The following is a 27,934-nucleotide window of genomic DNA, read 5'->3' on the forward strand; positions in this document are numbered from 1 at the left end:
TGGTCTTCCACATCTTAACACCTTCCCCCCCCCAGCCCCCCCCCCCTTTTTTTTTTAGATCTGTTTGAGGGATGAGTTTTTTTTTTTTTTTTTACCTTCAGGAAAGGTAGGACAGGGCTATCAATACCTTACAGACATTGTTATAAGCAAATGCACACACAAAGTTGCCTTAACTATATGTACTAGTAAGAAACTCTACTGCTGTAGCACCCATTACCACTGAAATGAAATCTTGTTTTCATCAGGCATTTTCTTCCCCACTTTCTGCATTTCACAGATTTCATATATGCTTGGGTAACTTCTTTTACACAAAAATTCAATTAATACACTTGAAGCACTTCTCAACACTGTTTTAAATGAAGGCTATGAAGCATGCAAAAGAGCTCTGCAGTCTTCACTGGATATATCAGAATTTTTATGCATATCGCTTATTATTAAAAGTTGGTGAAAATCAAATCCAGCAATGCTATATCATATTATATGAATTATAACATCTAAGAAAAATTGGCTCAGATATTACCATATTCTAACAATGGGTCTAGAAAGTAACTGTTTTAAATTCATGATGTATGTTAGAACAAGCACTTGCTTTTCCCCTATTGAAAAGGTTCCCCTATTCTTTGAAGTTTGGTATATGCTGGAGAGTTAAATAAAATAGAATTTCTGTAATTTCACCAACAGTCCTGCTTAAAACCATAAAGTTTTGCAGACTTGACGGTTCAGTGGTTAGCACACTTATTGTAAACTTGGGAAAGGGCAGGAAATGAAACAAGGTTAGGCTGTAAGTGCAGCTGAATGGCTCCCATGGTCTCGCTGTTCAGCAGATCCACTTCTGCTGTTTGAATTTCAAGATAAGAGGAAATTGTTCGAAAGAATTTCTGGGATGCGAGCAGCACAAGAGGGAAATTATTTTGCACCTTTGAAAGATGTGACCTTGAGGGCAGTGTTTGGTGCCACTGGAGAAGAGACTGTGCTTGTTGCCAGCAGCTGCGGTGGAGTCCGGCCCGCGCCGCCTGCTTAACGCATCCCCGTCCCTTCTCAAAGTTTATCCAGAAGATGTGCTCAGGCACAGAACGGAAAGGCAAGCACTCGGCTTGCTCATCTCAAGGATTACAACAACGTCCTTGCCATGGGAACACTATCCACTTCTTACAAAGAAAATTGTTTTGAAGATAAATTCCGGGAGCGACCAGCTCTCCGACCGAGGCTCAGCCCGGCGGGGTCCCGCCGCACGGCAAATGGCGGCCCTGCCGGGCGCCGCGGGGGCTGCGGGGGCGGCCGGGCCGGGCCGGGCCGGGGCGGGGCGGGGCGGTGAGGCGAGGCGGAGCCTGGGCACGGACCCGGACCCGGACCCGCTCCCGGTCCCGCTCCCGGTCCCGGACCCCGTCGCCTCCTGCTCGGCTGGTGCCGGCTGTGTCTGCCGACAGCGGTGACCCCCTCCCGGGCGGGCCGGAGGCTGCCCCGCTCCCTGCCCGGGCGGCTGCAGCGGATGCCGCGGGTCGCCGGAGGGCAGCCGGGGCCGGCGGCGTCGCCGTCAGCAGCGGCGTTTTCCCGGTAGTTAAGGCGCAGCCGGTCGCTTGGAGCGGGGTAAGTGGGTGAGGTTCTCTGTTTTTTGGTTGAAGAACGGGATTTAATAAATACCGAGTTCTACCTTTGTTTGTTTACCGACGGCGAAGTGGCGAGAAGGGGCTGGGTTTGCGCGGCGTGCCGGGGCGCGGAGCTGTGGGGCTGGGTACGGGCATCCCCCGAGTTCCCAGGACTTTCGCCTTGTTTAAGCAGGGAGCCAGGCCAGCGAGGATTTATTTATTTTTTTTTCCGTGTGCTATTTGAAGCAAAATTAACTCCTGGAGCCTTTTCTCATGTTTTCTAGTAATGCAGCTGGTGATGTTAAACTGTGCGTGTGTGCTCGCAGCGTTTGAAGTTATTGGTGCAGAAATTCCTGCTGTATGTTCAGCAGGACACAGGGCTTTGGGAAAACAAACAGCACATCCAGCTGAAGAATGTGCCTTGCAGCGCTGGCACGTGTCTGAGCTGGTCAGACTGCACTTAGTGTGTATAAATAAGCCCTCCGTGCAAACTCTGGAGATGCAATTCAAGAGTAGTGTAGGTGACAAAGACTGCAGAAAACTTTTGCTTTCTGGTTTTAACTAAGTATTCACGGAGAGGGGTCTCTTCAGTAAAGTTTTGGTTCTTATTTTTTAAAAGATTTAGGTGTTCTGCTATTTGCGACAACTGAGAGCACCTCGTAAATGTGCTAGGAAAAATGCTGACTGGAGTATTTTATTGAAGCATGGTAAAAGTTAGGTTACGAATGTCTACGCTCACATTCCTGGTTTGGGATGTTTTCTCACCGATGCAGAGTGCACCAGAAACCTGTTTTTTCTGCAAACAGGACTTAACTTTTTGGGGGAGAATGGTAACGTCTGGATGGGGAAGGGAAAAGAAGTTTTAGAGCTTGAGGCTCTTACATATGAACTGTTCACCTTCCTGTTAGCTCCATTTTCCATGTCTGGAGGTCATGGCTTTTTTACATGTGTAATAAAAGAAGAAGGTTAGCTGAAGGCAAAACATCAAATAGTCTGCTTTATTGCATTGAAAGTGCACCTACGGCAAGAAAATGTTATGAAAAAAAGCTTACCTACTTCCCTGACTATTTGTATGAGTAGCTATATGGAGAGCAGTGCTTAGCACCGCACCATATAACTAGTCTGTAACTAGTTTAGAGCACAGAAGTAGTTTGTACTACTAGAGTTTGGCCAGACCTTATACTTATACGTAACTGATGTTAGAGCTGTACCTTGCACTGTTAGGAAATTCTGGACAGAGGTAGGTATTGGGTCCTCGCTTCATGATCTGAGCTGGTTATTCTCCTTCTTCCTCTCTCCTTTTGCACATACACTTATTTTCAATCCCTTCAAAAAAATATTGGGATGCATAAACTTAATGGGACAGCTTTTGGATGTTGCTACCCAAATCCAGATCTCTAAATAACAAATTAACGCAAACTCTGAAGTTTATCCATGCATGAATGTTAACTCTGGCATCTTGCTTTTACCCTGTTGGGCAACTGAACTCCACCACAACCGCTCTTTCACTCCTCCTCAGAGGAAGTGGGGGAGAAAACACGATGGAAAAAGGCTCGAGGGTTGAGTTAAGGACAGGGAGATTGCTCACCAATTAGTGCCATGGCCAAAACAAACTCAGTATAAGGAGATGAATATAATTTATTGCCTATCACTAGCAGACTAGAACAGTGAGGAACTAAAAACAACCTACAAACAGCTTTCCCCCATCCACCCTATCCTACCTTCTCCCCCTGAGCAGCCCAGAGGAATGGGGGCTGCGGTCAGTCCCTAACACTTCGTCTCCGCTGCTCCTTCACAGTCACTCTCTGCCCCTGCTCCACGTGGGGTCCCTCCCACGGGATGCCGTCCTTCTGAACTGAGCCTGTTGGGGATGCCCACAGGCTGCAGCTCTTCAAGCACTGCTCCAAACATGGGTCCATACCACGGGGTCCACATCTATCTTAGAGGTGCTTTTGGAGAGGAATCCGGATGAGGATTTTTGGGTAAGCGAATTAGGAATCGTACTTTCTGACATGACTGTCATCGGTAGCTATTAAAAATACTTCTATTCAATTAAGCAGTAAGGATTTAATTATGATATGCCTTGTTAGTATGAATGTTCAGGCTTTGTGACAGGGAGAAACAGAATATCCTGCAGTTTAGGAGAGAGTGGGCCTGTCAGAAAATGTTAGCAGTAGCTTCCATGTAGTACTTCTCATGTTAAGAGCTCTGCAAGTTTTATGTGGTGTGTTAATCTCTGGGAAGGTACTAGCACTTGTTTATTGGCCACTAAAACATGAGGTATGCTCATGCATAGTATGAGCATGATGTAAATGCTGATGTAAAAATGCTGATGTAAATGCTGATGTAAAAACGGACTCTGAATATACCCCCCCATCCCTACATCCATCCTCCCCCCAAGTATACTGTGTGGTTCAGTGAATGTGCTAAGTGTAGTATTTCAAATAGCTTCCCTGCTTCTTGTTATTCAGCGCTTAGATTTGGGGAAGGAGGTTTTGAAGCATACTTTTTCATCACGTATTCGTTGTGTCATTTCATCCATGGCTTCCCAGGGACGCTACAAACACTAGCTGGGGACCAGTTTTAAATTTGTTTCTAAACATGGCCTGTTTAACATTTTGATATGCAATCTGTGTGCCAAGGCGTTCAGGACTTTTTTGTTTTGTTTTGGTTTGGTTTGGTTTTATTTTTCATCCAGAGGGCTGCTTAATTCTAAAATAAGGTTGTTGATTTTAGAGAAATGACACAGCTGTACATGACTGCGTTTCTGCTGCTCGGTAGCGTGTTATAAATCCCTGCCTCTGCTCATGGGGAGGAGTTTGGATGTTAAATAAACTACTTGCTGAAGCCCTCTGCAGTTCTGCCGTGACCAGAGCACTTGTGTGAGATGTTTGTGCATTCCTAATGATAACTCGTTTCCCAAACACAGTTTAAGGATGCTTCAGTAAATTCAGTGACATGCCATTAGCTTGGTGACCTGCAGAAGTACTGTAAAAAAAAAACAACAAACATTTATTTTCCCATCTTTTCCAGGCCAGAGCACTGTGTTATGGTTTAAAGAAAAAAAAAAAAAGGGAGGGGGGGAACCAACAAAAAAGCCTTCTGTGCAGTAAAATGTCAGCTACTGTCAATAAACAGTTTGCATGAGTCTCTTCTGTGACTGCTCACTGGCTCCCCAAAATCTGCCTGCAGAGCATGAGTTGTGCAGTCGCTATGGCAATGCGAGAGGGGACTGGATGGCAGCAGGAACTTCGGCCTCTTCTCCCCTGTTTATCCTCTAATTGGGGTGATTTTTTTTTTTTGTATAGAGAAGAGAGGCCCCATGGAGGGGTGTGCTGTATAAAGGAGACAAGCAAGCATGTGCATGAAGTGAATTAAAGATGATTTATGTATCTCGTCTAAATGGACAATGGGAAGAAGGAAAACAAATGATGAAGAGAATGCTTACTAGTTACCGTACTGATTTGATCAAACTTGTTTTTATGTCTTCTAGGAAAAGTTTTTTTCTATTAAAGGTGTTTGCTTTTACTTGGATTACCATTTTGGGGTTCTTATGGCTTAACGCTGTTCTCAGCCAACTTAGTAGAAATACTCCTACCACTTCTGACAGTGGATGCTGTCCTGTTGAATGTTTCCCTTCTGATCACCTGTTTGCCAGCGAGTGGGGCATGAGCATGGGGATGGCCCGTACTGTGTGCTCAGGTATGTACCTGAACTCCAAGGGTGCACGGAAGTGTGTGCTACCAAAAGCATGTTACTGAGACCTGGCCTTCCCAGCGCCTCTCTGTTCATGGGTACCCTTCCTGAGCCTTCTGAAGGGACCACCTGGGAAGTGAGAACCATTGATGGACCCAAGAGAGATGCTTAGACTTGTTTTGAGTATTGACAGTTGCCATTCTTGTGGCTAGATGATAAATCAGAGCCTTTAATAAAAAGGCTAGATGATAAATCAGAGATTAGCCTTTTTTTTTTTGTCATTCTCATTACCTTTTAATTGTAAAGTCTGTGGTTTTGGATCTTTCTTAAATACCAGTCCAGAATTGGTGGTGTGGTACAGTGCAAGATACGATCACCTTTCGTCAAAAACAGAAGAGTTCAGTGTAGCTGTGGATTGGGAAAACTTTTTTTTTCTTTATGTTAGAATCTTCATTGTAAGCCTGTGATTCTTGGATGCTTTGTTGGTGGAGATGGGCTTCTTACTGACTTCTTTGTGCTGTTGCAGTCATTGATCTATGTGTTTTATAATGTATCTGCAGGCTGAAGGAGTATTCCTGTTTTTCTAGAGTGCCAACTTCATGTTAAAGCTGGTGTGCCCTGCAGCCGTGCACTTAGTTGGATCAGTGAGCAAGCTCGTGTGACTCGCCCTGGCTGCGTGACCACAGGAGCAAGGAGGGAGGCTGTGGGCATCGTGGCTTACGGCATACGGGGAGATCAACTTAAGCTGATCACATTATGCTCAAGGGCAGTCATGCATGTGGTTTTGTTGTCTTTTTGAAGCAGCTTTTGCAATTACTTCACGTTTGAATGCTAGGGAAGGTCTGTTAGGGTGGATCCAGGCATGAGGAGTTCATTCACAGCACCTACTGGTTAAGGTTGGGGTAGTTATTCCATAGGAAAATTGAAAATGCCTTTGAATAGCTTTGCTAAATTTTCATACAACTTCTCTCTTCAACTTGCTGAGCAGGGGAAGTGGAGAAGGAGGCACGGAGCTCTTCTCCCTGGTAACCCGTGATAGGACACAGGGAAATGGCACAAAGCAGTGCCAGGGGAGGTTCAGACGGGACGTTAGGAAACGTGTCTTTACTGTGATGGTCGTCAGACACTGGAACAGGCTTCCTAGGGAGGTGGTTGATGCCCCGTGCCTGTCGGTGTTCAAGGGGCATTTGGATAATGCCCTTATTAATGTGCCTTAATTTTTGGTTAGCCCTGAAGTGGTTGGGCAGTTGGACTCAGTGATCTTTGAAGATTGATAATGCACTTCCAAGTAAATTATTCTGTTCAATATAAACTGGAAGGTTATCACTGTCTAGCCTTGTTTTGTAGTGAGCAAGATGAGCTGCTTCTCTGGGGGAAACCCTCTTCAGTAACAGCCACACAGCCTGTAGTAGATGTTAGAGATGAGAATCTGGCAGCACTGTTGCTTTTTTCATTTTATTTTGAAAGCTTGCTGTAGGTATTCCCTCGTGTGTGAATTTACTATTTGTTTGCAGCTTTTTAAGGCATGAGACATGACCCAGAGGTGCAGAGAAGCAGGTGCTCCATTGAGCACCGCTGTACAGAATTTGTCCCGAGTGCTGGATGCTCTTCAGGGACAGCGCATTTGGGCCAATACATGGACTTGACGTTTTAATAACCTAATAACCTCTTACCCTTCTATGTTTGCTGCAATGTTTGCATGTTGGGTGCCTTTTTTCCCCAGCATAGACAATGTCCAGATGTGAGATTTGCTTTATTCCCATTGCAAGTATGAGCCCTGCTGGACACAGGCAGCATTGTGCTGATGCTATTAATCATAGAGTGGCTCGGGTTGGAAGGGACCTTAAAGATCACCTAGTTCCAACCCCCAATTAAGAATGTTAACTTTTTCACACTTGTGTGTGCAGTATCAGCAGCTGTATCTGTCAGCTGTGCGTGACTCAGGACGGAGCAAGTTACTCCTGCCTCGCATGGAGGTTGTGCTCCTGGCGCAAGGAGTTTGGAATCCCACGTGAACAGCTTCTCCCAGCTGCGCCCATGCTCTGCGGAGCCAACGCTGTAAATACAAGTTCACGTTATGCTTTGAAGTCTGTCTGTATTTTTGACTCTTAGCCCAATGACTTATTTTTCTAAAAGTAACGAAATGAGTGATGCAGTGGAAGACTTCACGTATATATCCAAAACGCAAATGAAAGCCAATTTTTCACAGTCAGTTTTGTCATTTGCTTGTGTTCGTTTCACATGTATAGATTGTAGATTTTTTTTCTCCGCCTAGGAGACGTAGAGCAGAGTTAAATAAAAGTGCAGCCATATGTAGTCTCAAAATCTGAGGCAAATCAGCATAAATCAAGCAACGTTTTACATAGAAGGTGTTCTTCATTTTTTTCTTTGTGTAGTTAAGTAATAAACTATATGGTGATAAAGGAATATGGCTGTAAAACTGAGAGATACATTTGCCATATTTTACTTGGATATTACAAGGACTTACAAATGTTTAGGTTATTTTATATACCATATGTGCTTTATTGCTTAAACTGCAGAGAATTTGTACTTCCCTGTGAAACCATTATGCTTTACGGCAAAATGCTTTAAGAGTCGTCTGCGTATTTATACAATAAACAGTAACAACTCATATGGTGTCATTATGGGACAGCTTTACTGCGGCATGCATAGTATGGAGAGTTTTGCATTAGATTTCTAGTTAGCATGTGGAGAGTGGATGATGATGTTCCTGGAAATATCATTTACATGCATTAATGTATGGGGGCCATAGTCTCTCTGGCAGGGCAGAAATAAAACTGCCAGGTGTTGTCCACAAATGGAGCAGCTTGTGCCAAGAGTTCAGCTGGTTTTGAAGGGTTTATTTAACCGTTTTGTTACAGTGTGTGTAGGTATATGTGCATTGCTAAATCTGCCTTTTTTTTTTTTGAGCTTGAACCAATGTGCAATGTTGACGTTTGCCTAGTAAGATCCCACCATGGAAGTAGCACGCCTAAGAGATGTGCTCAGGTGTTACAAAGAGAACTTACTTAAAGACTGTATATAGTCTAATGCTTTTGAAGGCACGCAATAGTCTCTGGGGCTAGAGAGGTGACAATGAATGTGTTTATGTAATTATGCTTCTCTGTGTATTTTGGAATATGAATACACTCTATCAAACATTACCTTCACTTACTATATGTTTTGCAAAAGGGACTTGTTTCCCTTTTATTCCTTGTTAACTGACCCCACTCCTCTTCAATATCTTTAAAAGGAAAATAAGGAAAAGAAAAACAAACATAAAACCAGGAGGCAATCCTTGGGCAAACCTGTGAAAGCAAGTCAGCTCAGGCTGCGAGCTGCTGTTATGGGAGCTGTGCTGTGATGGAGACTGTCCTGCAACCAGCCCCTTCATGTTGAAATCCACAGGGATGCGCCTGAAGGTTTTACCTGGTGCCAGAAGCTGGGAAGACCTTGGGACCGAGATGCTCAGGGGGTTCACTAGCAGCTGCATGACCCCCAACGTTTTTCAGCCTGCAGACAGCCCAGGCGGTCTGGGTACTGTGATGTGCTGGGCTGTGGACAGAACTGGCTCACGTGCTGGTTCTTCCCTGCTGTAAGGGGGGTGATGAGAAGCTGCTCCATCGGGGTGGTGGAGACACAACTGGAGGATGTCACCGTCCTCAGCTAGCTGAGGACCAAGGTGTATCTGGATTAAAAATACCATAGTCGATACCTTCAATTGCACCTTGCAGCAAGTAAGTTGTTGTTACCCTTTCGCTGCAGGAACAGATAGCGGCATCCCCCCGCAAGGCACAGAAGCTGAGTAGTATTTTAGCTGCAGATTTGATCTGGGATTTTAGAAGCAGCAAAGGACCTGGTAATAGCTGCAGCCTATAAAATCTCTCAATAATAGGGTAGGAATCCTCTTCCTTACATCCTCAAGGTATCAAAGTGAAGAAGTTACAGCTGCAACTTCTGTTCGTTAAACACTGAGGGACTGAGTTAATTTGCTAAATGCAAGGATTGTTTTCAGGCAGAACACGATGGGTTGAGCTGAGTCGCAGCTCTTGAGTTCGCTGCAGTCAAATTTAATATCAGCTGATGTTTCAGCCAGCTTTTTGTTTGTGATTTTAATATTCTAAAAATGGTATTTCCTGTCACATATCTGAAGGACATACCACACGTGCTTGTAATTTAGATGTTATGGGCTGCATAGCGTACGTGGTCAGAGAGATCAATGGCATCTTGTATCGTTTTCCTGTTACCTAAAGTATTTGGGTTATGCTTACCTGGGTCCCAAGGGAGCTTTTTGGAGCCAAACGACGTCTATTTTACAGCCCGATTTTAATGCCTTTTAAAGGAGGAATGTGCTAATTCTTAAGAAGGAATTTGAAGCACTTTTTAGAACAAAAGAGGACTTGAGAGACAGGATTAATTTATTGTGTCGTACAGATGTAAAAGCATCCGAGAACAAACTACATAAAGTAGGTAAGACTATAAATGTGTGTTTTTCTTTTAAGGACTAGATGAATGGTGCTGCCTGTAACAGAGGAGAGGGTGCATTTCATCATATTAGCATGACATTACAAAAATTGCTTTTAAAGATCCGTTTGGATTTTTTTCTCCACTCCCAGTAGTTGCTTTCAGTAATTAGTGAGCAATAGCAGTGGAATTGCTATCTATTTCAACACTTGCTTCTTGCCTGTGTTTTTTTTTTGTTTTTAATATCAGCATCTTTTTTTTTTTAAACACATTCCTGAACAAGTAATAAAAGGTGAAAGCTGCAGTTTTTGACGGGTACATGAATGATACTGTAACTGCAAATGAGAGCTCCATCTGCCAAAGTGTTTCCTTTTGTAGACATTTATTGACTGAGGTTAAGTATATAGCAGTTACATTTCCAACATCTTTATGAGTGTGTTTTGTAACAGAAAAAACATGCTGAATAATCTGCAACATCACATTTTAAAAAGGCTGAATAGCAACAGAGGCTGGAAAAAAATAGTTCAACATCTGGAAATAATAAAGGGCACTGAAAAACTTCACTTGAAATGTGAAAGGGAAATGCACTGGAAAATGAATATTTTTTCCTGTAAACAAGGTTTGCAAATGTTCCTGTTTTATATTTTCTTCCTCTTCTGCACGATCTCAAGTTTTTGTGATTTGCCCCTTCAGTGTTGCAGCAGCGGGACAGGAAGGCTGTGCTTTGTCAGGCTCCCGAGTGCACCGTCACTTCCGTTCAGCTACATCCATGGAGCCCAGGCAGCAAGAAGGTCTCTCAGTCTCCTTGCTCAGCGTGGTTTTTCACCCTCAGTATTTTTCTCTGGCTGGCAGTCACTTACCTTTCATAAATGCCAGATGGGGATGGAGCAAGCCTGAAAACATCGAAACTTCCTGCTTGCAGAAGCAGTCAGTAAATACTGCAGAGGGGACGGAGAAGAAGGCTGTGAAATAGGAAGAAAACATCATGACCAAATATGAGACCAAAGAGCTTTGATTTTTCTTTCCACTGCCACACTTGATTTTGATGAAGTGACTGAGTGGGTGAAGGATACAGTAGTAGTTTTTTGTCTGAGCTGTGATTGTCCTTTGTAACTTGTTTGCTCATTTTCTCCTTCTCTTTTTAAGTGGGGAGGAGAATACTTATAAAATAACTAGCATAGTGCAAATATTTTTCTTGAACAAAAAGGTTGAGAGTTCAGAAAAATAATGAAGGACCAAAGGGTCCATGCCAATCCCTTGTTTGTTCAACAGCAGGGTGAGTGTCTTGTGTCAGTTTATGATGCTTTCTTAAAGGCTATAAGCTGGCCAAGAAATAAGGGAGAAGTTTTGAAAAATAATGACTCGTAGGATAAGATTCCACTTGGCTGAAGTTTGTCATCTCTAGAAACAGACAGTTCTCTAAACGCTGCAGATGAGGAATGGCTTTTGTGGTTACATGATTATATGCGTACATCCTTGCTGTGCAATTAAGAAATGGCTTGACTATGGCTGTTTGCGTATGAGGGAGAATGGCTCTAAATTATTGTTATCTAACCGTAATTAACAGAGTAGTATGTGTGCAGGTGGTTTTGTGCACATGAACTCTGCCTTCCTTGTGCTTTCCGGCAAATGCGAACACACTCTAACACAATAAGAATACTGTTTTGCAAATGAACGATGTTTATGTAGGCCCTGTGGTGCTTCATTGTACTGGATTCCTCTGCAGTCAACAGCAATTTATTTCTCACTTCTGCATTAGTCGGGAGCAGTGGGGAGGAGTACTTTGTGGATGACTTATCTTGCATAAGGATACAATGAGCGTTTACATTTCAGTGCATGGTTTAGAACAACAAAGGCAAGACAATTATTTACTGGCTACAGTCTTGCTCAAAGGACATCTAGCTGTGCAATTCACCAAAGTTACTCTGTTTGATAAGTGCATTAATTTGTTTGAAGCCTGGTGCTTTTTCCAGGACACCAGCCAATTCAGTGCTTGGCAGATGCATATGTTGTTACTTACTTGGCTTTGACGTGAGCTTCAACAGCTTGTATCTCCTCCAGATTCTTACAGTCTACCCTTCAACAGGGATGTACTGCTCATCCTTATAGGTAGCTCTTGCTTGTTTATAAGCCATTCCACCCCTCCTCTAACTTTACTGTGATGTCTGATCTCTGAGAGCATAAGTCAGAGGTCTCTGAAGAGAACAGAGACATGTAACACACAAAGTACATTTGGCTGAGTAACAGTTTTAAACTGAAAGAGGGTAAGTTTAGGTTAGATAAAAGAAAGAAATTTTTTACTGTGAGGGTGATAAAGCACCAGGCCAGGTTGCCTGGAGAAACTGTGGATGCCTCATCCGTGGAAGTATTCAAGGCCAGGTTGGTTGGTTGGGGCTTTGAGCAACCTGGTCTAGTGGGTGGCATCTCTACCCATGGCAGGGGGTTGGAACTAGATGATCTTTAAGGTCCCTTCCAATCTAAAACACTCTGTGATTCTATATGATTTGTAAACTGCATGCAAATTTTAAGCTTTGTGTGGTTTGAGTATTGTAAGGGCTGGGTTTCTTGGTTTTGTCTTTCAATAGAATTGATTTCTGATTGTGTCTGTTCTTTCTTTATAGATGCTTTGAGGGTGATATATCTGCGAGTGCTTCAGGTTTCTCTTACAAGATGTGTTCCACAAATCCAACCAATTGGGTTACCTTTGATGACGAGCCACTCTTCCAGTCACCTCAGAAACTGGTTGATAATCACAGCAGTTGTAAAGCAAATGGCCTTAAACTCAACCTTTCTAACGTGCATGAATCTTCAAGTCGATCATCTTCTACAGGCAGCACTCCACTCTCGTCTCCTGTAGTTGACTTCTACCTAAGCCCTGGGCCCCCCACTAACTCTCCACTGACCACACCAACCAGAGACTACCCAGGCAATCCGTGCATCCAGAACCCTGGGATTCATATCCTGTATCCTATTCCTGAATGGCCATCAAATGTTAACCTTCCATCACCTGGGGTTTGCTCTTCCCTCGCCTTGCAGAAATCCAGCAGCCTTCCTTTGACTAACGACAATCCAGTTAAGACTTCGTTCTCCAAATCAACAGATGAGGGAAACCCTGATCTGCAAGGAGGCTGTGACAAGTCAGGAGAGTCATTGACACTGGGGCGCTTCCCCCACTTCCAGAGTGACTGTGGCTTTTCCAGTCCCTTTTGGAGGGAAGGGTGCGCACTCAGCACATCACCAGCTAATGTTAACACATGCAGGAAGGACAAAGCGATTAACAAAGGCATTTGTCATTCTAAAGAAAAAGAGGTTTACCATGATCAGAAGAGCCTTAACCAGGGCTCCTTCAGCTACATCTGTGAGAGGCTTGAACACCTGCAGGCTGATGGCTCTGACACTGTGGGAAGCTTACCCATTTCCAGTGCTCACGCGTGGCACAAGCAGTCCCCAACTGTTCCTCATGGCCTGTTCAGGAGCCGGAAAGCTGATGGATGGCCGTTCATGCTGCGCATTCCTGAAAAGAAGAACATGATGTCATCTCGGCAATGGGGTCCTATTTACCTGAGGGTTCTTGCAGGAGGTGTGTTGCAGATGTACTATGAAAAGGGCCTTGAGAAACCTTTCAGAGAATTCCAGCTGCAGCCACACTGTAAGCTATCCGAACCCAAACTAGAGAGCTATAATGTTTCAGGAAAAATCCATACGGTGAAGATTGAGTGTGTCTCTTACACAGAGAAAAGGAAGTATCATCCCAAAGTAGAAGTGATCCATGAGCCGGAGGTAGAGCAGATGTTAAAGTTAGGAACCACGGATTATAATGACTTCACTGATTTCATTGTAACAGTTGAGGAAGAGCTTATGAAACTTCCTACCGTTTCTAAGCAAAGGAGAAATTATGAAGAACAAGAAATGACTCTAGAAATAGTGGATAACTTCTGGGGGAAAATCACTAAAGCAGAAGGAAAGCTTGTAGAAAGTGCTGTCATCACACACATTTATTGTTTGTGTTTTGTGAATGGAAGTACTGACTGCTTTCTGACTCTGAACGACCTGGAACTCCAGAAGAGGGATGAGCATTACTTTGAGAAGGATGTGGAGAAGAAATGGATCAACATTCTTGATTGCTATTTCCATAGCTGTGTCAAAACGCAGGAATTTGAGCAATCACGAATTATTAAGTTTATATCCCCTGATGCCTATAGGCTGGAGCTAATGCGTTTCAGGACACAGTACCATGGAGAAGACCTTCCGTTTTCTGTGAAGGCTGCAGTAGTGGTTCAGGGGGCATATGTAGAACTTCAGGCTTTTATAAATATGTCTTCAGCTATAACACGTTTACCCTCTGTGAAATACTGTGAAAATGTTATGATACGCTTTCCAGTTCCTGTTCAGTGGATCAAAGCACTTTGGACCATGAACCTCCAAAGGCAGAAGTCCCTAAAAGCAAAAATGAATCGAAGAACATGCCTTGGTTCTTTACATGAGATTGAATCTGATCCCGTAATACAAGTCTCGGTTGGAACAGCGAAATATGAAAGTGCCTACAGGGCTGTTGTGTGGAAGATAGACAGGCTTCCAGATAAAAACTCAAGTAAATAATTTGTGCTATAAATTGATGGGTTTGGGTGCACGTCTTCTGAGGACTTTGCCCTGTTTTTATGCTTCTGTGCCTCCATCAGATTCAGTACTTCTGATTTGTGTCTATATTGGTGGTATTGGGGGAAGCTGGACTAACCTTTCAGAAAAAATAGCCTTTTTTTTTTTTTTTCAAGGGCATTTTCCTAATTCAGTGGAGGCAGATGTATTACTGTCACTAATCTTAAGGGTGCAGTAGTGTGGAAGTGGATCTCATCGTTCTGAGTAAACCTCAAGCCTATAGTAAAAAATAGATGGGAGGGTTTATGCTTCACAGGTTTGTGCTGGACAGTGCGGGGATGGGAAGCAAATGCTGGTAGATGAAATGACTTGTTCACCCAGTGTCATACAGTTAATAGGAAAGGTGGTACTGGAACTGTTGTGTCCTGGATTTCTAGCATCTTTCAAAAAATGGTGGGTATGATATATAATTAGAAGGTGCTGTGGTCATACTTGTAGCAACTTGACTGTGCTTCTGCAAAGGCTGTTATCTACTGCCTCTTTATGGGTTTGTGTATTGAGATGGTATGTTCATGGCAATAACTGCACTGCCAAAAATGCCTCCCACTTTATTCCTGTTTCTCTGTGGTGCTAATACCTCTCTAGATACTTGCTGCAGTAAAGCCAGTTAAGTTTGTAGTCATGCACATGGGAATTGTTAATTTTTCTCTAAGCAAAATAGTTGGTTTATATTAACTGAGGGAAAGACAATTTTGGAGGGCAGGAAAATATAAATATATGGTTTTAAAATTCCTGTTTTCAATCATGTTTAATCATGTTCAATCATTACTAGGCCACGTCATCTTTTTCTAAAGGCATGCAAGATCTTGACAAAAGTATCACTCTGGTTTAAGGTCTGTAGGGTGAAGGCACTTGAACCTTTTCGTGGATAGGCATTTTATGTATGTGAGACTTTGGGGATCTGTGTGAGACAAGGGCATCTATTAAAGTATTTGCCTAAAACATCTGCAAAATCTGTACTTTTAAAAAGGCAGTAGGTGCGTAGTATTTACAAATAGCTTGGGCTAGTCTTGTAACATCCTGACTGTCTGGACAAACTACCACTTCAAAATGTCCAGAAGAGATTCAGTCTTTGAATTCCTGGTTTCAGGTATGCTCGTACTAATCTGACATGTCCACTCACTACCTCTGACAGCTAGACGTGTGAGCAGGTGAGACTTTGCATTCAAAGCAATTAAATACCCCCACCCCCCCCAACAAGCAAACAAAACCTCCTGTGGATTACTTTCTTCTCATTTTTAACTACCTGTAAATTATATTAAATCTGCTTGGTAGTTTAATTAAGATTTTTTTTTTTACAGTTTCATATTTGAATACTTCTGATTGTTGCTTATGTCACTGAAGTGTCAGATTGAAAGAAAAACTGAAGCAGGAGCAAATGAAAAAGGAATACTATCCTGAGCCTACGTATGAACTAGATTGCTTTTGGTATTAAAATGCCATTCCAAAGAGTCTGGCATCAACATGCTAATGTGGTGTTTGTGAGAGTATGAATTACTACTGCATGCCTGCTGGCAGAGTACAGTGAATCTTTTTACTAATGATACTACATGGAAGTAGCAGTGCCTTCCGTGTTGTACATTGGGTCTTGTTTAGGCGATGAGGTCTTTTGAACCTCGAGCAATTTTGCCTTTCAGTTTCTATTGATCTGCACAGTGCGAGAGAGGGCACAAATGCTGCAGTGGTCAGTTTGAGAAAGGACATTGTGTTAACACCATCTTGGTTCTTCCCCTTCCTTTGCTTTGGAAGAAGCTGTGGTTGGCCTTTAGCTATGGCCAATGCCATACGTTTTCTCCTGGTTCCTCCCAAATTGTTGGTTATTTGGAGAAGAGCCCTCTACTTTGCATGCTGCTTGCTACCTTGGTATGTCATGTTCTGCTCAATGGGGGCAGAAGAGACGCAGCAGCAGTGGCTGGACTAATGCAAGGCAGGAGGCTGAGCCAGAAGTGATGGTGGGGGTGTGCTTTCTCAAGACTTATGGGACTGCCTGTGTGGGTTGCTTTTAATATTTTTTGCTCTTTAAATACTGAAGGGCTGCAGTGAGGTCTCCCAGGAGCCTTCTCTTCTCCAAGCTGAATATCCCGCAGCTCTCTGAGCTTCTCTTCATAGGAGAGGTGCTCCAGCCCTCTAAACATCTTTATGGCCCTCCTCTGGACCCAGGATGCAGTTGGCCTTCTGGGCTGCAAGTGCTCACTGCAGGCTCATGTCGATCTTTTTGTCCACCAGAACCCCCAAGTCCTTCTTTGCAGGGCTGGTCTCAATGACTTCTTCTCCCAGTCTGTACTCATGTCTGGGATCACCCTCACCCAGGCGCAGCACCTTGCACTTGGACTTATTGAACCTCTTTAGGTTCACATGGGCCCAATTCTCAAGCTTGTCCTTGTCCCTTTGGATGGCGTCCTTTCCTTCTGTTGTATCGACCGCACCACTCAGCTTGGTGTCATCTGCAAACTTGCTGAGGGTGCACTCGATCCCACTGTCAATGTCGTTGCTGAAGATATTAAACAGCACCAGTCCTGAGTTGGACTCCTGAGGGACCCTGCTAGTCACCAGCCTTCCCCTGGACACGGAGCCATTGGTTATAACTCTCTGGTTACAGCCATCCAGTCAATTCCTTATCTACCAAATAGTTTGCCCTTCAAATCCATCTCTCTCCAGTTTAGAGAGAAGGATATTGTGTGGTGCTGTGTCAAAGGCCTTACAGAAGTCCAGGTAGGTGACATGGGTTGGTCTTCCCTTGCTGACTGATGCAGTCACTCCATCACAGAAGGCCACCAGATTGGTCATGCATGATTTGCCCTTGGTGAAGCCATGCAGGCTGTCTTGGATCACCTCCTTGTCCTGCACGTGCCTTAACATTGCTTCCAGGAGGATCTGTTCTGTGATCTTGCCAGGCACAGAGGTGAGGCTCATCAGTCTGTAGTTCCCTGGGTTTTCCTTTCCGCCCTTGTTAAAAATGGGAGTGATGTTTCCTTTTTCCAGCCACCAGGGACTTCACCTGACTGCCGGGACTTTCCAAATATGATGGAGAAAGGCTTTGCAACTACTTCAGCCAGCTCCTTTAGAACCCTGGGTTCTATGTCATTGGGCCCCATAGACTTGTACCTGTTCAGTGTCATCAGGTGGTCTTGAACCTGCTCTTCATTTACAGTGGGAAGGACTTTGCTCCCCCAGCCACAGCCTGGAGGTTCAGGGACTCGAGATATGAGAAGGCTGACTGGCAGTGAGGTAAAGAACTTGTTGAGTACCTCAGCCTCCTCCATGATTGTTGTTACCAGTTCTCCCTTCTCATTTACCAGTGGGGGTACACTCTCCTTGGTCTTTCTTTTCTGGCCAATGTACCTATAGAATCCCTTCCTGTTATTTTTGCGTAATAAGCCCAGCCAGCTTGCTGTCCAGAGCACTCTTTCCCCACCTGGCCAGGTGTGTCTGAGATCACAGAACCCCAAACCCTGAGCCTGGCACCAGCCACATAGCCAGTCGTTCACCTATCTGTTCATCTCCTTCTTGGGTCCCAGTCTGCCGCTGGGAGGACAGAGGAGAGCGCAGTTCATTCGTCTTAAGATTTGTTGTGCACAATTAAACTCAGATTTATGTTGTTTGAAAGTAAGAACTACTTTTTTTTTTTTTGGTGGCATTCTACAGTAGCTTAAACTTCTGATGGTTGAATAATTCCTCTGGCTGATATCTGAAAAATCATCTATATCCTTGAAATGCTCATGTGTTTGAGGAAACATTTCAGTAGAATTACTGCCTGGTCAATTTTAAAAGCCTTTAACCAAATATTCTGCACACATTTAAGCTTTCAAAAATAAAACTGTCCTAAGTTGTGGCAAAAATCTTAAGACAGTCAAACTAATAGAAATATGTAAACATTCATAATACTTTTATTGGAAGGAGAAAAAATATGCTGAGGCTTTTGCTTTCAAAAGGCCTTTATTCAAGGCTTAGAAAAAATAAGGGGAGGGAGAGGGGAAGGAAAGGTTATCTATTGTTTATAGATTGAAATATGTTAGTATCCACTGGATCTTTTAAACTGCTTCCTTGGAAGAGTGCTGGCCATGCCAAGTCTATGTCAGCTGTGAGATACCCCAGATTTTTAAAAGCTGCCTGTGCTTATTCAGATACATAAATGGAGAGTTTGGAGCCTGAGTGTTAGTATTAATTAAAAAAAAAAAAAAGTTTAAAAGGCTTGGAGTTTGAAGAATTGCTCAAATGAAGTTTCTGCAAATGGTGTGAATATATACTTTGTGAAAGCAGGACTTACAATGTTCTGCACTTACATATATAATGATTTCAGCACAGTATTGCCTCCAGTCTTTGTGCTGGAGAAGCTACGCATGTGTGCTGCCTGGGGGAGCTGGGGAGACATTAGTCTTATAATCACTACGTTTTAATCTCTTGCTGTGCAAATTTGCACCCTGTGGTGTTTCCTGCAGTGCCACCTCAGATAAGGTTGCTTGAATGCTACTCATACGGGTGATTGAGTGCTAAATAGTGTGAGTAAAGGCAGCAAAGTTAGGTTATTAATTTTTTGTGAAGTGCTGTCTGAATGCTAGGTGATGGTTTGAATTTCATTTAATAGCATGGTGGGATTTTTTGTTGTTTGTTCTTCAAAGGAAGGGAGCAAGAATTCAGAACATCTTTGGGTTTGCCAGATCGTCACATGTAAAATAGGGAAAGACTTAGGTGTCTCAATTCCAAAAAGTTGTAACAAGTTGCCTAGACACCTAAGACTCGTGTTTTCTGTCTCCTAAGGTAGCCATTAAAAGCTCAGTTATCTCCCTAAATTGTCCAGTTACCTTTCAGGAGTGATTCAGTTCCATCAGGCCAGATGGTCAATGTCTTCACCATGCCTGAAAGGGTACATTTTGGATAGCTAGCTAGCCTTGCGTCTGCGTAATATGCTAACAATAAAGCTCATGTATTAGCTTTCACTGGGCAACCGTAAAGACGTATACCCTGCCTGCTGTACCTGCTGTAGCCAACTCGTCTTTCTGCATTTTCTTTGGTTCTGGCCACCATCTCACTTATTCAGCATTGCTGGCTTTGTTGTCGTTGATGTTGGTTGTTTGTTTTGGAAAAAAAGTCTTACACATGCAACCTCTCTTTCTTCTAACTCCAATGTAGCGCAAGGCTGGGAAGCAATAGTTTTGTGGAGCAGAGGTAACAAACACTATCTGGTTTTAGGAGAAAACTAAGGCAATGCTCACCATCTCTTGAAGCGTTGGGTAGTCATGTTGTTGTCTGACAGCTGGTGGGAAGGGGTTGCTACATGCTCCTACCATGGCCCTGTGGTGGGCAGAGGAAATTGTTTGCAAGTGAAGGGGTGAGTGCCTCTGGCATTGGTCTTGTGCAGGAGGTAGGTGGGCTGGGAGGAGTTCTGTGTTTTGGGGGTAGCTAAAAGGGTCCAGGGGAGGCTGCTCCAGAGGACCCAGGGCAGTAGCCTGATCCAGATCCCAAAACTATCATCTCTGCTTTTACAGGCTACCTCTGAGGGGAAAGAAAGGGTCCAGAATTTACCAGATCCCAACACTGAGACATTGAGTGCTCTGCCTCTCACAGTGTACGTTAGCTGGAATGTGAGCCCAGAGGGCTTTTTAAGTGTTAGGTGATACCTGAACCATAACTATGCCATGTCTAACAGAGACCCTCTAGCAGCAGGCCATGAGGAATGGCTCATTTATGCCTTCATCTGGAATCAAGCGGGCATCTGCCGTGAGACATCTACCATCAGATAGCTCTCCAGGAGGATGCCAAGCAATTTTGTGGTTTCCCATTCTTGGAAGACAAAATACTTTTCCAAACAATTCTCATCACTACTCATTTCTTCATAGGCCTCCCTCCCACAGCAGGAAGATGCTGAATTTGATCTCCAAAAGTCCCTAGATGTGTACACCCTTTTCCTTCTACCACAAAGGGACTCCAAACAAGATGCTGCTGGACAAAACCTTTCTCCTCAGATCCTTGGTCAGCCATAGCCCTAGAGGCTGAGAGAAACCCTCTTCTTACCATGTGCCATCTAGTGTTACGACTGCTGCTGTTTTGCCTAGGGTCGAGTTGCTGCCTCTGCAGTGTGACGCACACTTTTGTAATGAAACCTGGGGGATTTCATAGCCAGTGGCTGATACTCTCCCATGGTGCAAGACAACATCTGCTGTGTATATAGAATTATTTTCTGAAATCTGGTTCAGATCTCTTAACATTAAAAATAGTTACAGAAGAAACATTTAGGATAAGGACTGAATGCTGTATATGCTGGAAGCAAGCCGGCAGTGGATGCTTGTAAACCAGCCACTTAGAGAGTCCAGACAGTGCAGGAATGCACTTGTCCAGTGGCAGACATAGTCCTGTCTGAAGTGGTGGCTGCAACAATGCTGCTGTGTTTGTGTGGCTTTGGGTGAACCGACAGAAAAACACTTGCAGTCAGCAAATATCTCTTAGATTGTTGATTATTGTTATTATATGTGGAGGAGAAAAAGAGTTAGAGATTCTGTCCCCCCCACACCATCTGAAGTTCAGGGGCTGACAATCCAAAGGAGATTTCTCGTTCCTTTTTCCCCGTTCCTCACCATTTCTTCCAGGCAGTCAGATTTTAACTGTCGTTGAACAAAGGAAGGGAGAGAGAGGGGATTTTTAATTATATTAATAATACTTTAGTAGCCAATACAAAAAAGTAAAAAGGTTGTTTTAGTGAGTATGTTTAAGACAAACATGAATTTCATGCTCTTTAACCCTGGATTGTTGGGGGCCTTTTGACTTCCTTCCAGGGTTGGAATGAAATCTGGAGGGCAGTTTATCGAATTAAACTTTGTTCTGGTGAACTCAGGGACCAGTATATTTGACAGAACTCTATCCATCAAAAGCGATCAAAGGTAAATTACTTTCTAAAATTGCAAACGGCCTGGCTTGGGCAGGTTTTGAGGCAGGTTGTGGGGGAAATTCAGACAAGGTGCTGCTGCATATGTAGCTTCCACCTGCCGTGCAAGAGGATGTGCCCAGCCCAAGACTCCTAGGAGCACTGGAGATGATGTGGCTATTGTAGGGAAACTGCTGCGGGTTCAGCTACTTCTTATGGAAGGACTTTATTATTATTATTTTTTGTCTTGTCAAATGCCTGTGAGCATTTGAATATGGAACGTTACATGGATGATTCCTATGGGATAGATAAAGCTCGGTGTATGTTAGCCCCATCTTTAGCATTTTCTTCATTTGGATGCGAAATTGATTCCTGCCACTGGAGAAAGTAAGAATGGGACACTTTTGCCTGAACTTTGAGGTGCCATTTAATATAATGGATAAAAAATATATTCTGCCAGGCTTGCCTTCAGCAAAATATGGCCAATCCTTTCTCTGCCTTTCTTTGCCTGCAGCCAAATGGTAGTTTGTTGTTTATGCTGATGCTTAAAATCCTGGAGAGGAGGGGAAACACGAAATTGCTACTTTTTTGCCCTAAAGAATTTGGAGATGCAGATGCGATAGAAAGGGTTCTTTTCGTTCTATTATACTGCTTTCATGCAGTGATTCTGCTGATGTTTCTTTGGAAGGCAGGCATTTCACCCTGGTGTTCCTGTGGGCCAGGTGAAGGAGCAATGGTTTTCCATGCCATTTCCACATTATAACGGGACAGTTACTTCAGCAGTATTTTCTTTTAGAAGAAGCAGGGTTATGTTCTTTTCCCAAAGCAGAAACAAAGCTAGGAAGGGAATCCAGCTAGCCTGTATCTTGGCAGCTGGGATGTACCTTGTTTGAGCTGCAGTCTGAGCCATACCTTTATCTTCCTGCTATAGACAGACTGTAATAAATGATGTTACACAAGATAGTGCTAGCTCTTGAAAGGAACACCCCAGGAAAATTCCTACAGGAGAGAGCCCTGGCTGTACACAGGGAGGTATCTCTGTCTTGGCTAAGCTGGGGTCTTCCAGTTTTTATTTTTCTATAACAGTAAAGTAAGAAATATATTCTGAAGTGAAAACTGAGATTCTTTCCTAATAGTCTGAATTTAGCAGCCGTTTCCCTACATTTGTACTACTCTTTTCTTAATCAGAAGCTGAGAGGATCTACTAAATCACTTGTAAATTAATTTGTAAAACCACAATCATTGTGGAAAGTGTGCTGAAGTAGAAAAGATGATAGAATAATGTACTATGTAACAGCTATGCATTAATAAAAGATAGAGCTGTGGTCTTCTGCCAGCAGACTAACCATGCGTTATGAACAAAGCAAAAATAATTAACTGATTTTGTGTGTGTTTGTTGTTTTTTATGTTTTCCAAGGTTCAGATCATCCACACAGCCTGTCTTACAAACTCGAGCTTGGATCAGACCAGGAAATACCTTCTGACTGGTACCCATTTGCTACTGTACAGTTTGTCATTCATGATACCTGTGCATCAGGAACAGAAGTCAAGTCACTGGGCTTAGAGAGTGATGTGCAGCCGCAGAAACATGTGATTCAGAAAGCTTTTTACAATTGCCAGGTATTCGGGGCTGTTTTTCCAATTTTTTCCTTCTCTTCCCCTACCCCACTCCCTCCATACGGTATTTACAGAGCAAATCTGCTTTGTATTCTAACCATATCTTGCATGTGCTTGTGATAATGACTTCAAGCAAAAGAATCATTAAAAAATAATTCCTTGTCTCATCAAAGATGATGCTGGAAGACAAATGCAGCCTTATTTTTCCTCGGTGAGCTATATTTGGGAGTAGTGGTTTTGAAATCTGTTCAGTCTGGAAATGTTTTGATTCTGCGTCAAAGCTCTTATTTGTGCCATTGCTGCAAATCACACTTTTAGTGCCCCCCATTGTTTGCTAATTCTACCTGTTTTTTGTTTTCTAACTACAGGTTGAAATTGAAAAGAAGTGGATTAGGCTTGATGGAGAAGATCCAGATAAGGCTGGCAACTGCTTAATGCAGTGAAGGAGAACCGCGTGCATCATCACCATGATATTAGTAGGAATCAATTCACATTGGAAATTCTATTGTTAGAAAAAGCGCATTGATCGTGTTTATCCTAAACTAGGTCATCAAATATATTTTTAAGTGCTTTTGGGTTTGTTGCTGCAAATCAGCACTCATTTGATTGGCTTGTGTTCAAGTCAGGTTCCCGTCGTGGGAAAAACAGGATGAGCAAGGTCTACTTGTAAAGATTTGCAGGATGCGAGCACTTACTTGACTGATTGTAATATATTTTTTTTCCTGTTGCATATCTCTGACTTGGGAATGATCTCATAGTCCATATTGAAACCTAATGACACTGCTCAAAGAGTTCATGTCACTTGGACATACAATGCTCAGCAGTACAAATTGCCAGAGCACTTATGCGCAGACCAGCATATGTGTAAGGTCCGGCAGGACCAATTACAGTTTTTTTTAGTGGCGTTTGAAAACCTATGTCCCCCGTGTTTTTGTTCTCCTTAATTTATGTGAACAAAACAAGCTGTAATATTATTCTCTATGAGAGCCTCAACTAATGAGTTATAAACTGGGTGATTTCATTGGTAAAATGGGAAGAGTTCCTCAGCAATAATATTCCTCATTTTTCTGTGGCAGGGAGTGTTTCCTCCCCAGCACTTTTACAGGTTCACTCAGAGTAATCTCTTGGGCAAAAAAAAAAGAACATATGGCAGATGTGATTAAAATGTTTGTGCCAGCATCAGGCTTTTTTTTTTCCATTGTTGCAGCAAGTGAGGGGGCATATTCTCATCATGCGTAAAACGGTCCACTCCTATTTCATTTGATGAAGCTTTGATAATTTGCATCAGCCCACAGGCTGAAAAAATGGTGAGTTGCTACTGATTGTGCCTTTAGGATTTAGGGTCCAGATGTTGGTTTGGAAACTGCAGAAGCTGCTGCATTGCTGCTTTGAAGAACTTCAAGACAGAGGGCATTTTTTTTTTTTCATGCATGGAAAGTGAGGTATTTTCATCATGCTGCTGGCTCTAATGGCATTTTTGAGGGGAAACAACGCAGGAATAGACTATTGCAAGGGAATTGAAAGTGTGACATTTTAGCAGGTAGCTACTAACCCTATATTAATGTGTTAACTTCCTATTATTGTAATTTAGGAAAGTTTTTTAGCATTTCCACATAGCCATTATCCCCTTAGTCATTTTATGCAGGCTGTAATTCCAGCTCTGTTAAAAAATCTGATAAATTAAAAAAATACTTGTGATAATTTTTTTCCTGCAGTTTTCCTAAAATTATCCTTACTTCAAACTGAAATTATTGGAGAATAAAAATACAGTAATACACTAAGTCTTACTTTATATTTTGCCACAGCTTGTAACTGTTTATATGAGCACTGTGTAAAAATACAGATAAATGTTATTCCCTGAAAGTAGAAAAATGTGGGATATGTACTGAGAAAATTACCAGTCTGAGGAAACAGAAGGCCATAATATGAACATAGTTCACCATAATAAACTTTTCCACCCGTTTGGAAGCTGAGAATGAAATGCATAATAGATTCTATAGTAAGTCCTGGGGGCAGGTTTTTATGGGTATTACATTGCCAAAGCCCCAAATAGACTATTATGGTATTTTGTCTTCTCTATATATCCTTTTTATTAGCAGGTTATATTATCATAAATCTAAGCAGGAATTTGAGTACAGTAGGTATCCAAATATGTCTCAGATGCGGCATCCTCCATCCCTGTTCTGACTTTAGTAGCCATTAGCACCTTCAAGTCATGTTTGGTTTGTTTTTATTCACATTCAATTTCAGTTTGTTTACTTCTCAGCTGAACTGAGTGGCACAGTGAATAGTAGGGCAAAATGTTCATGCTTGGCATCACAGCAGAGCTCTGCAATTCACTTAAATCCGTAGTTATACCAGAGCTGTAAAGCAGCATTTTAATTCATCTTTCTTGGTAGTGAGTCCACATTGTATCTGGTATGGTGCAAATGATCATTCAGCCTTACTGAACTCGTTAACATAAAAAGATCAAGCTACAACTTTATCTGTGTAGCACAATCTTGGATTTCCATCTGAGGCTTGCCAGACTCTCTGTTAATTTAATAAGAATTGGATCAGTATCACAGGGAATCCATTCCACAGAAATACTCCTGTATTGGAAGAAAGCTACTCTGTTTAATGCATAGCTTTCAATTTAAACCTGACAATTAGGGAAGCCTAAGGCTGAATAATTACCCTGTTCAGATTCAAACTGCTGTTTGTATACCTTGCTGTCAGAATATTTAAAAATATGAAGCACTTTAATGAAAGAAAGTTTGGATTGTCTGACTTCCCCCCATCAATTCTAACTTCCTATTCTACTGCAACCTGCTAAAGCAGAAACACCCTGGCTTCTCCTTTGTAATATTTCTTCTGCATTCTCTGATGCCATTGAGTATAACCAATTGAATGAACATTCTCTGTGTTTAAGACTTATTTGCTAACATTTTCTATGAACACTATAGCAGGTGATAGTGAGTAAATATACTGGTTTTTATTCTTTAGAAATCTGGGCAGTAAGTCATCTAACTGTATTCTGGGAGATGAGGAACAGTTGCTAAAATGTGTGCTCGGTGTCCAGCTGGCAGAAGGACTGGGGCTTTAAATAGCCCATGAGGTACATTGGCATCATATGAGGAACCAGGTTTCACACATATCTGTTCTCTGCATGTCCACAGCTAGCACCTGCACTCACTGAAAGTCTTCCAACTGCTTAGGTCACATACGATGCTGACACTTCACTAACATTTACTGCAGGGCAGTATTTAGATATTATCTGTATTTCCTTCACAAAGGAGAAGCACAGTTGGTGTGTTCTAAATTTTAAGTGTAAATCAATGAGAACGGCTATTTTCAAAGTGTTTATTTACAAAGCGTTGTATTTGCTCAAACTGACAAACTTTTTTTGCATTAATCTTTCTTATACTAGTTGTGTTAGTGTAGGTAAATTGTATTTGATGTAATTTTGGATTCAAACACCCATTGAAGTCAATGGAAGTCTTTTAACTGACAAAATGGGATCTGCATCAAAGCCTTTAAGAATAAAGGAGAGTGGGGAAAAAAAGAAGAAAGGAAGAATAGTTATAACGGGCAGGAAAAAAAAAACACTGTAGAAGATTCTTGATGCTAGTAAATAAGCAATCTTCAATGCTTGCTTACTGCAACCAGAAGAGAGCACAAAAACGAGGACAGGAGGTGTTACTGGATGTCAAAGCTGAAGCCTTGCAGTGACTGGGAATGATGTTCTGGCTGCCTTTGTGCAGCAGCTCTTGAGAAATGAGGATGATGGTGCACTCCATTGAACGTGATGCCAAGCCATGGTCATCCTTATGCTCTGTGCTTTTTTCCAGACTCCATATTAGTTGTCCAGAAGTACTCTGCATCTGAAAACGTGTGTTCACATGTTGCATTTAGCTGCATTTATTTTACTTGACAGACTTCTTAGCTGCCGTATTGGTGTCCACATCATTTTACATTTATTTGTCTTTTTGTTGACTAAACACAGTAATTAACTGCTGCAGTTAGTAATTCTTAGCTGTAATTTTGATAACTCTGAAGCAGTGCTGTTATTCTTAATGGAAAATATTTTATTTTTGTCTGTATAAATATAAGCAGATCATGCTGATGATCTTGTAATAACACTTTGTAGATTACATATTGATTAGAAAAATAAAATTGTATTTCAAACTGGCAGTTTCTTGTCCCCTCATTAAAAAATTATCAAGCTCATTTTACGTTTACTGTAATTAACTGGTTGATCTTGTACCACCAAGTATTGCAGTTTATTACAAAAAATAATTCTGTGTGTATGAATGGGGGACATCACTCTTAGCCTTAAATAATGCTGGTCACAGAAAGCTGAATATGCAAGATTAAAAGCAGGAACTTTGGTATCATCCTGATGATATGCAGAGGTATGTTACTGCTGTAACCTAGTTGGACTGCTCTCTAATGTGGGACCTTCTTTTCTCCATTCATCTGTAATGTTGAGTCAATTTTACCTCCTAAATGTAAACATTGACACCAAACTTTAGAAGAGATCAGAAATGGAGGGAGCAATCCGTTGCCTCAAGCAAAAACAAAAAAGGTTATTTTAGCCGCCTTTGTGGAAGGTCATAGCATGCAAATGAAAAGCGTCTCCACAGAGCCATGAGAACTAGTTACTGATTTTTTTTTTTTTTTTTTTGCTGCTGATTATGTAGTTAATACTGTTAAAGGGGATGTGCAATGCTTGCATCACTTCAGGTAGAAGTTCAGTAGACTTTGGAGGAGGAGGAAAAAAAAAAAGTGAAACGATGCATATGGTCAAGTATTAGGAGAGCAGGAATCCAACAATGTTTGCTCTGGAAGGGAAGCCCAAGGAAAATGATCCTTGAGCAATGGGTCCTCACATAAATGCTTCCAAGACTCGACACAGCAGTGCAGCTTAATCTTTATGTGTCTGTCATTCTTCAGTAGAGTTGACTTGGTATCAATTAGGCAACGCACAAGAAAACATTACTGCCAGACTGTGCTTGAATCACCTGTTTCTAATTCATGTGCCTGACTGATTTTAGCAGTAGCAAATTGTTGGTGC

The 27,934-nt window shown here is 42.4% G+C and overlaps 1 protein-coding gene across 3 annotated transcripts; it reads left to right on the forward strand.

Annotated features, from left to right (window-relative positions):
* The first annotated feature begins 498 nt into the window (after nucleotides 1-498).
* STON1 (stonin 1) lies at nucleotides 499-27,047 on the forward strand. Of its 3 annotated transcripts, none has more exons than XM_083830497.1 (4): nucleotides 499-1,587; nucleotides 12,368-14,337; nucleotides 22,679-22,881; nucleotides 23,247-27,047. In XM_083830497.1, exons 2-4 carry the CDS (start codon nucleotides 12,417-12,419, stop codon nucleotides 23,319-23,321), a joined length of 2,199 nt encoding a protein of 732 aa, XP_083686623.1. In that variant the 5' UTR covers nucleotides 499-1,587; nucleotides 12,368-12,416; the 3' UTR covers nucleotides 23,322-27,047. The 3 variants fall into 3 exon arrangements, with proteins under 3 accessions (XP_083686623.1, XP_083686622.1, XP_083686624.1); XM_083830496.1 differs by lacking the exon at nucleotides 499-1,587 and adding an exon at nucleotides 2,616-3,568; XM_083830498.1 differs by lacking the exon at nucleotides 499-1,587 and adding an exon at nucleotides 8,554-11,022.
* The last annotated feature ends 887 nt before the right edge of the window (nucleotides 27,048-27,934 follow it).

Source organism: Anser anser (genome assembly GCF_964211835.1).
Source record: "Anser anser genome assembly, chromosome: 3".
Classification (NCBI taxonomy): domain Eukaryota; kingdom Metazoa; phylum Chordata; class Aves; order Anseriformes; family Anatidae; genus Anser; species Anser anser.

Excerpts from the sequence above, each read along its gene's own strand:
- STON1 (XM_083830496.1), top strand. Across the intron at positions 14,338-22,678 it reads GCTTCCAGATAAAAACTCAA|GTTCAGATCATCCACACAGC; the intron begins GTAAATAATTTG and ends ATGTTTTCCAAG. Across the intron at positions 22,882-23,246 it reads AAGCTTTTTACAATTGCCAG|GTTGAAATTGAAAAGAAGTG; the intron begins GTATTCGGGGCT and ends TTCTAACTACAG.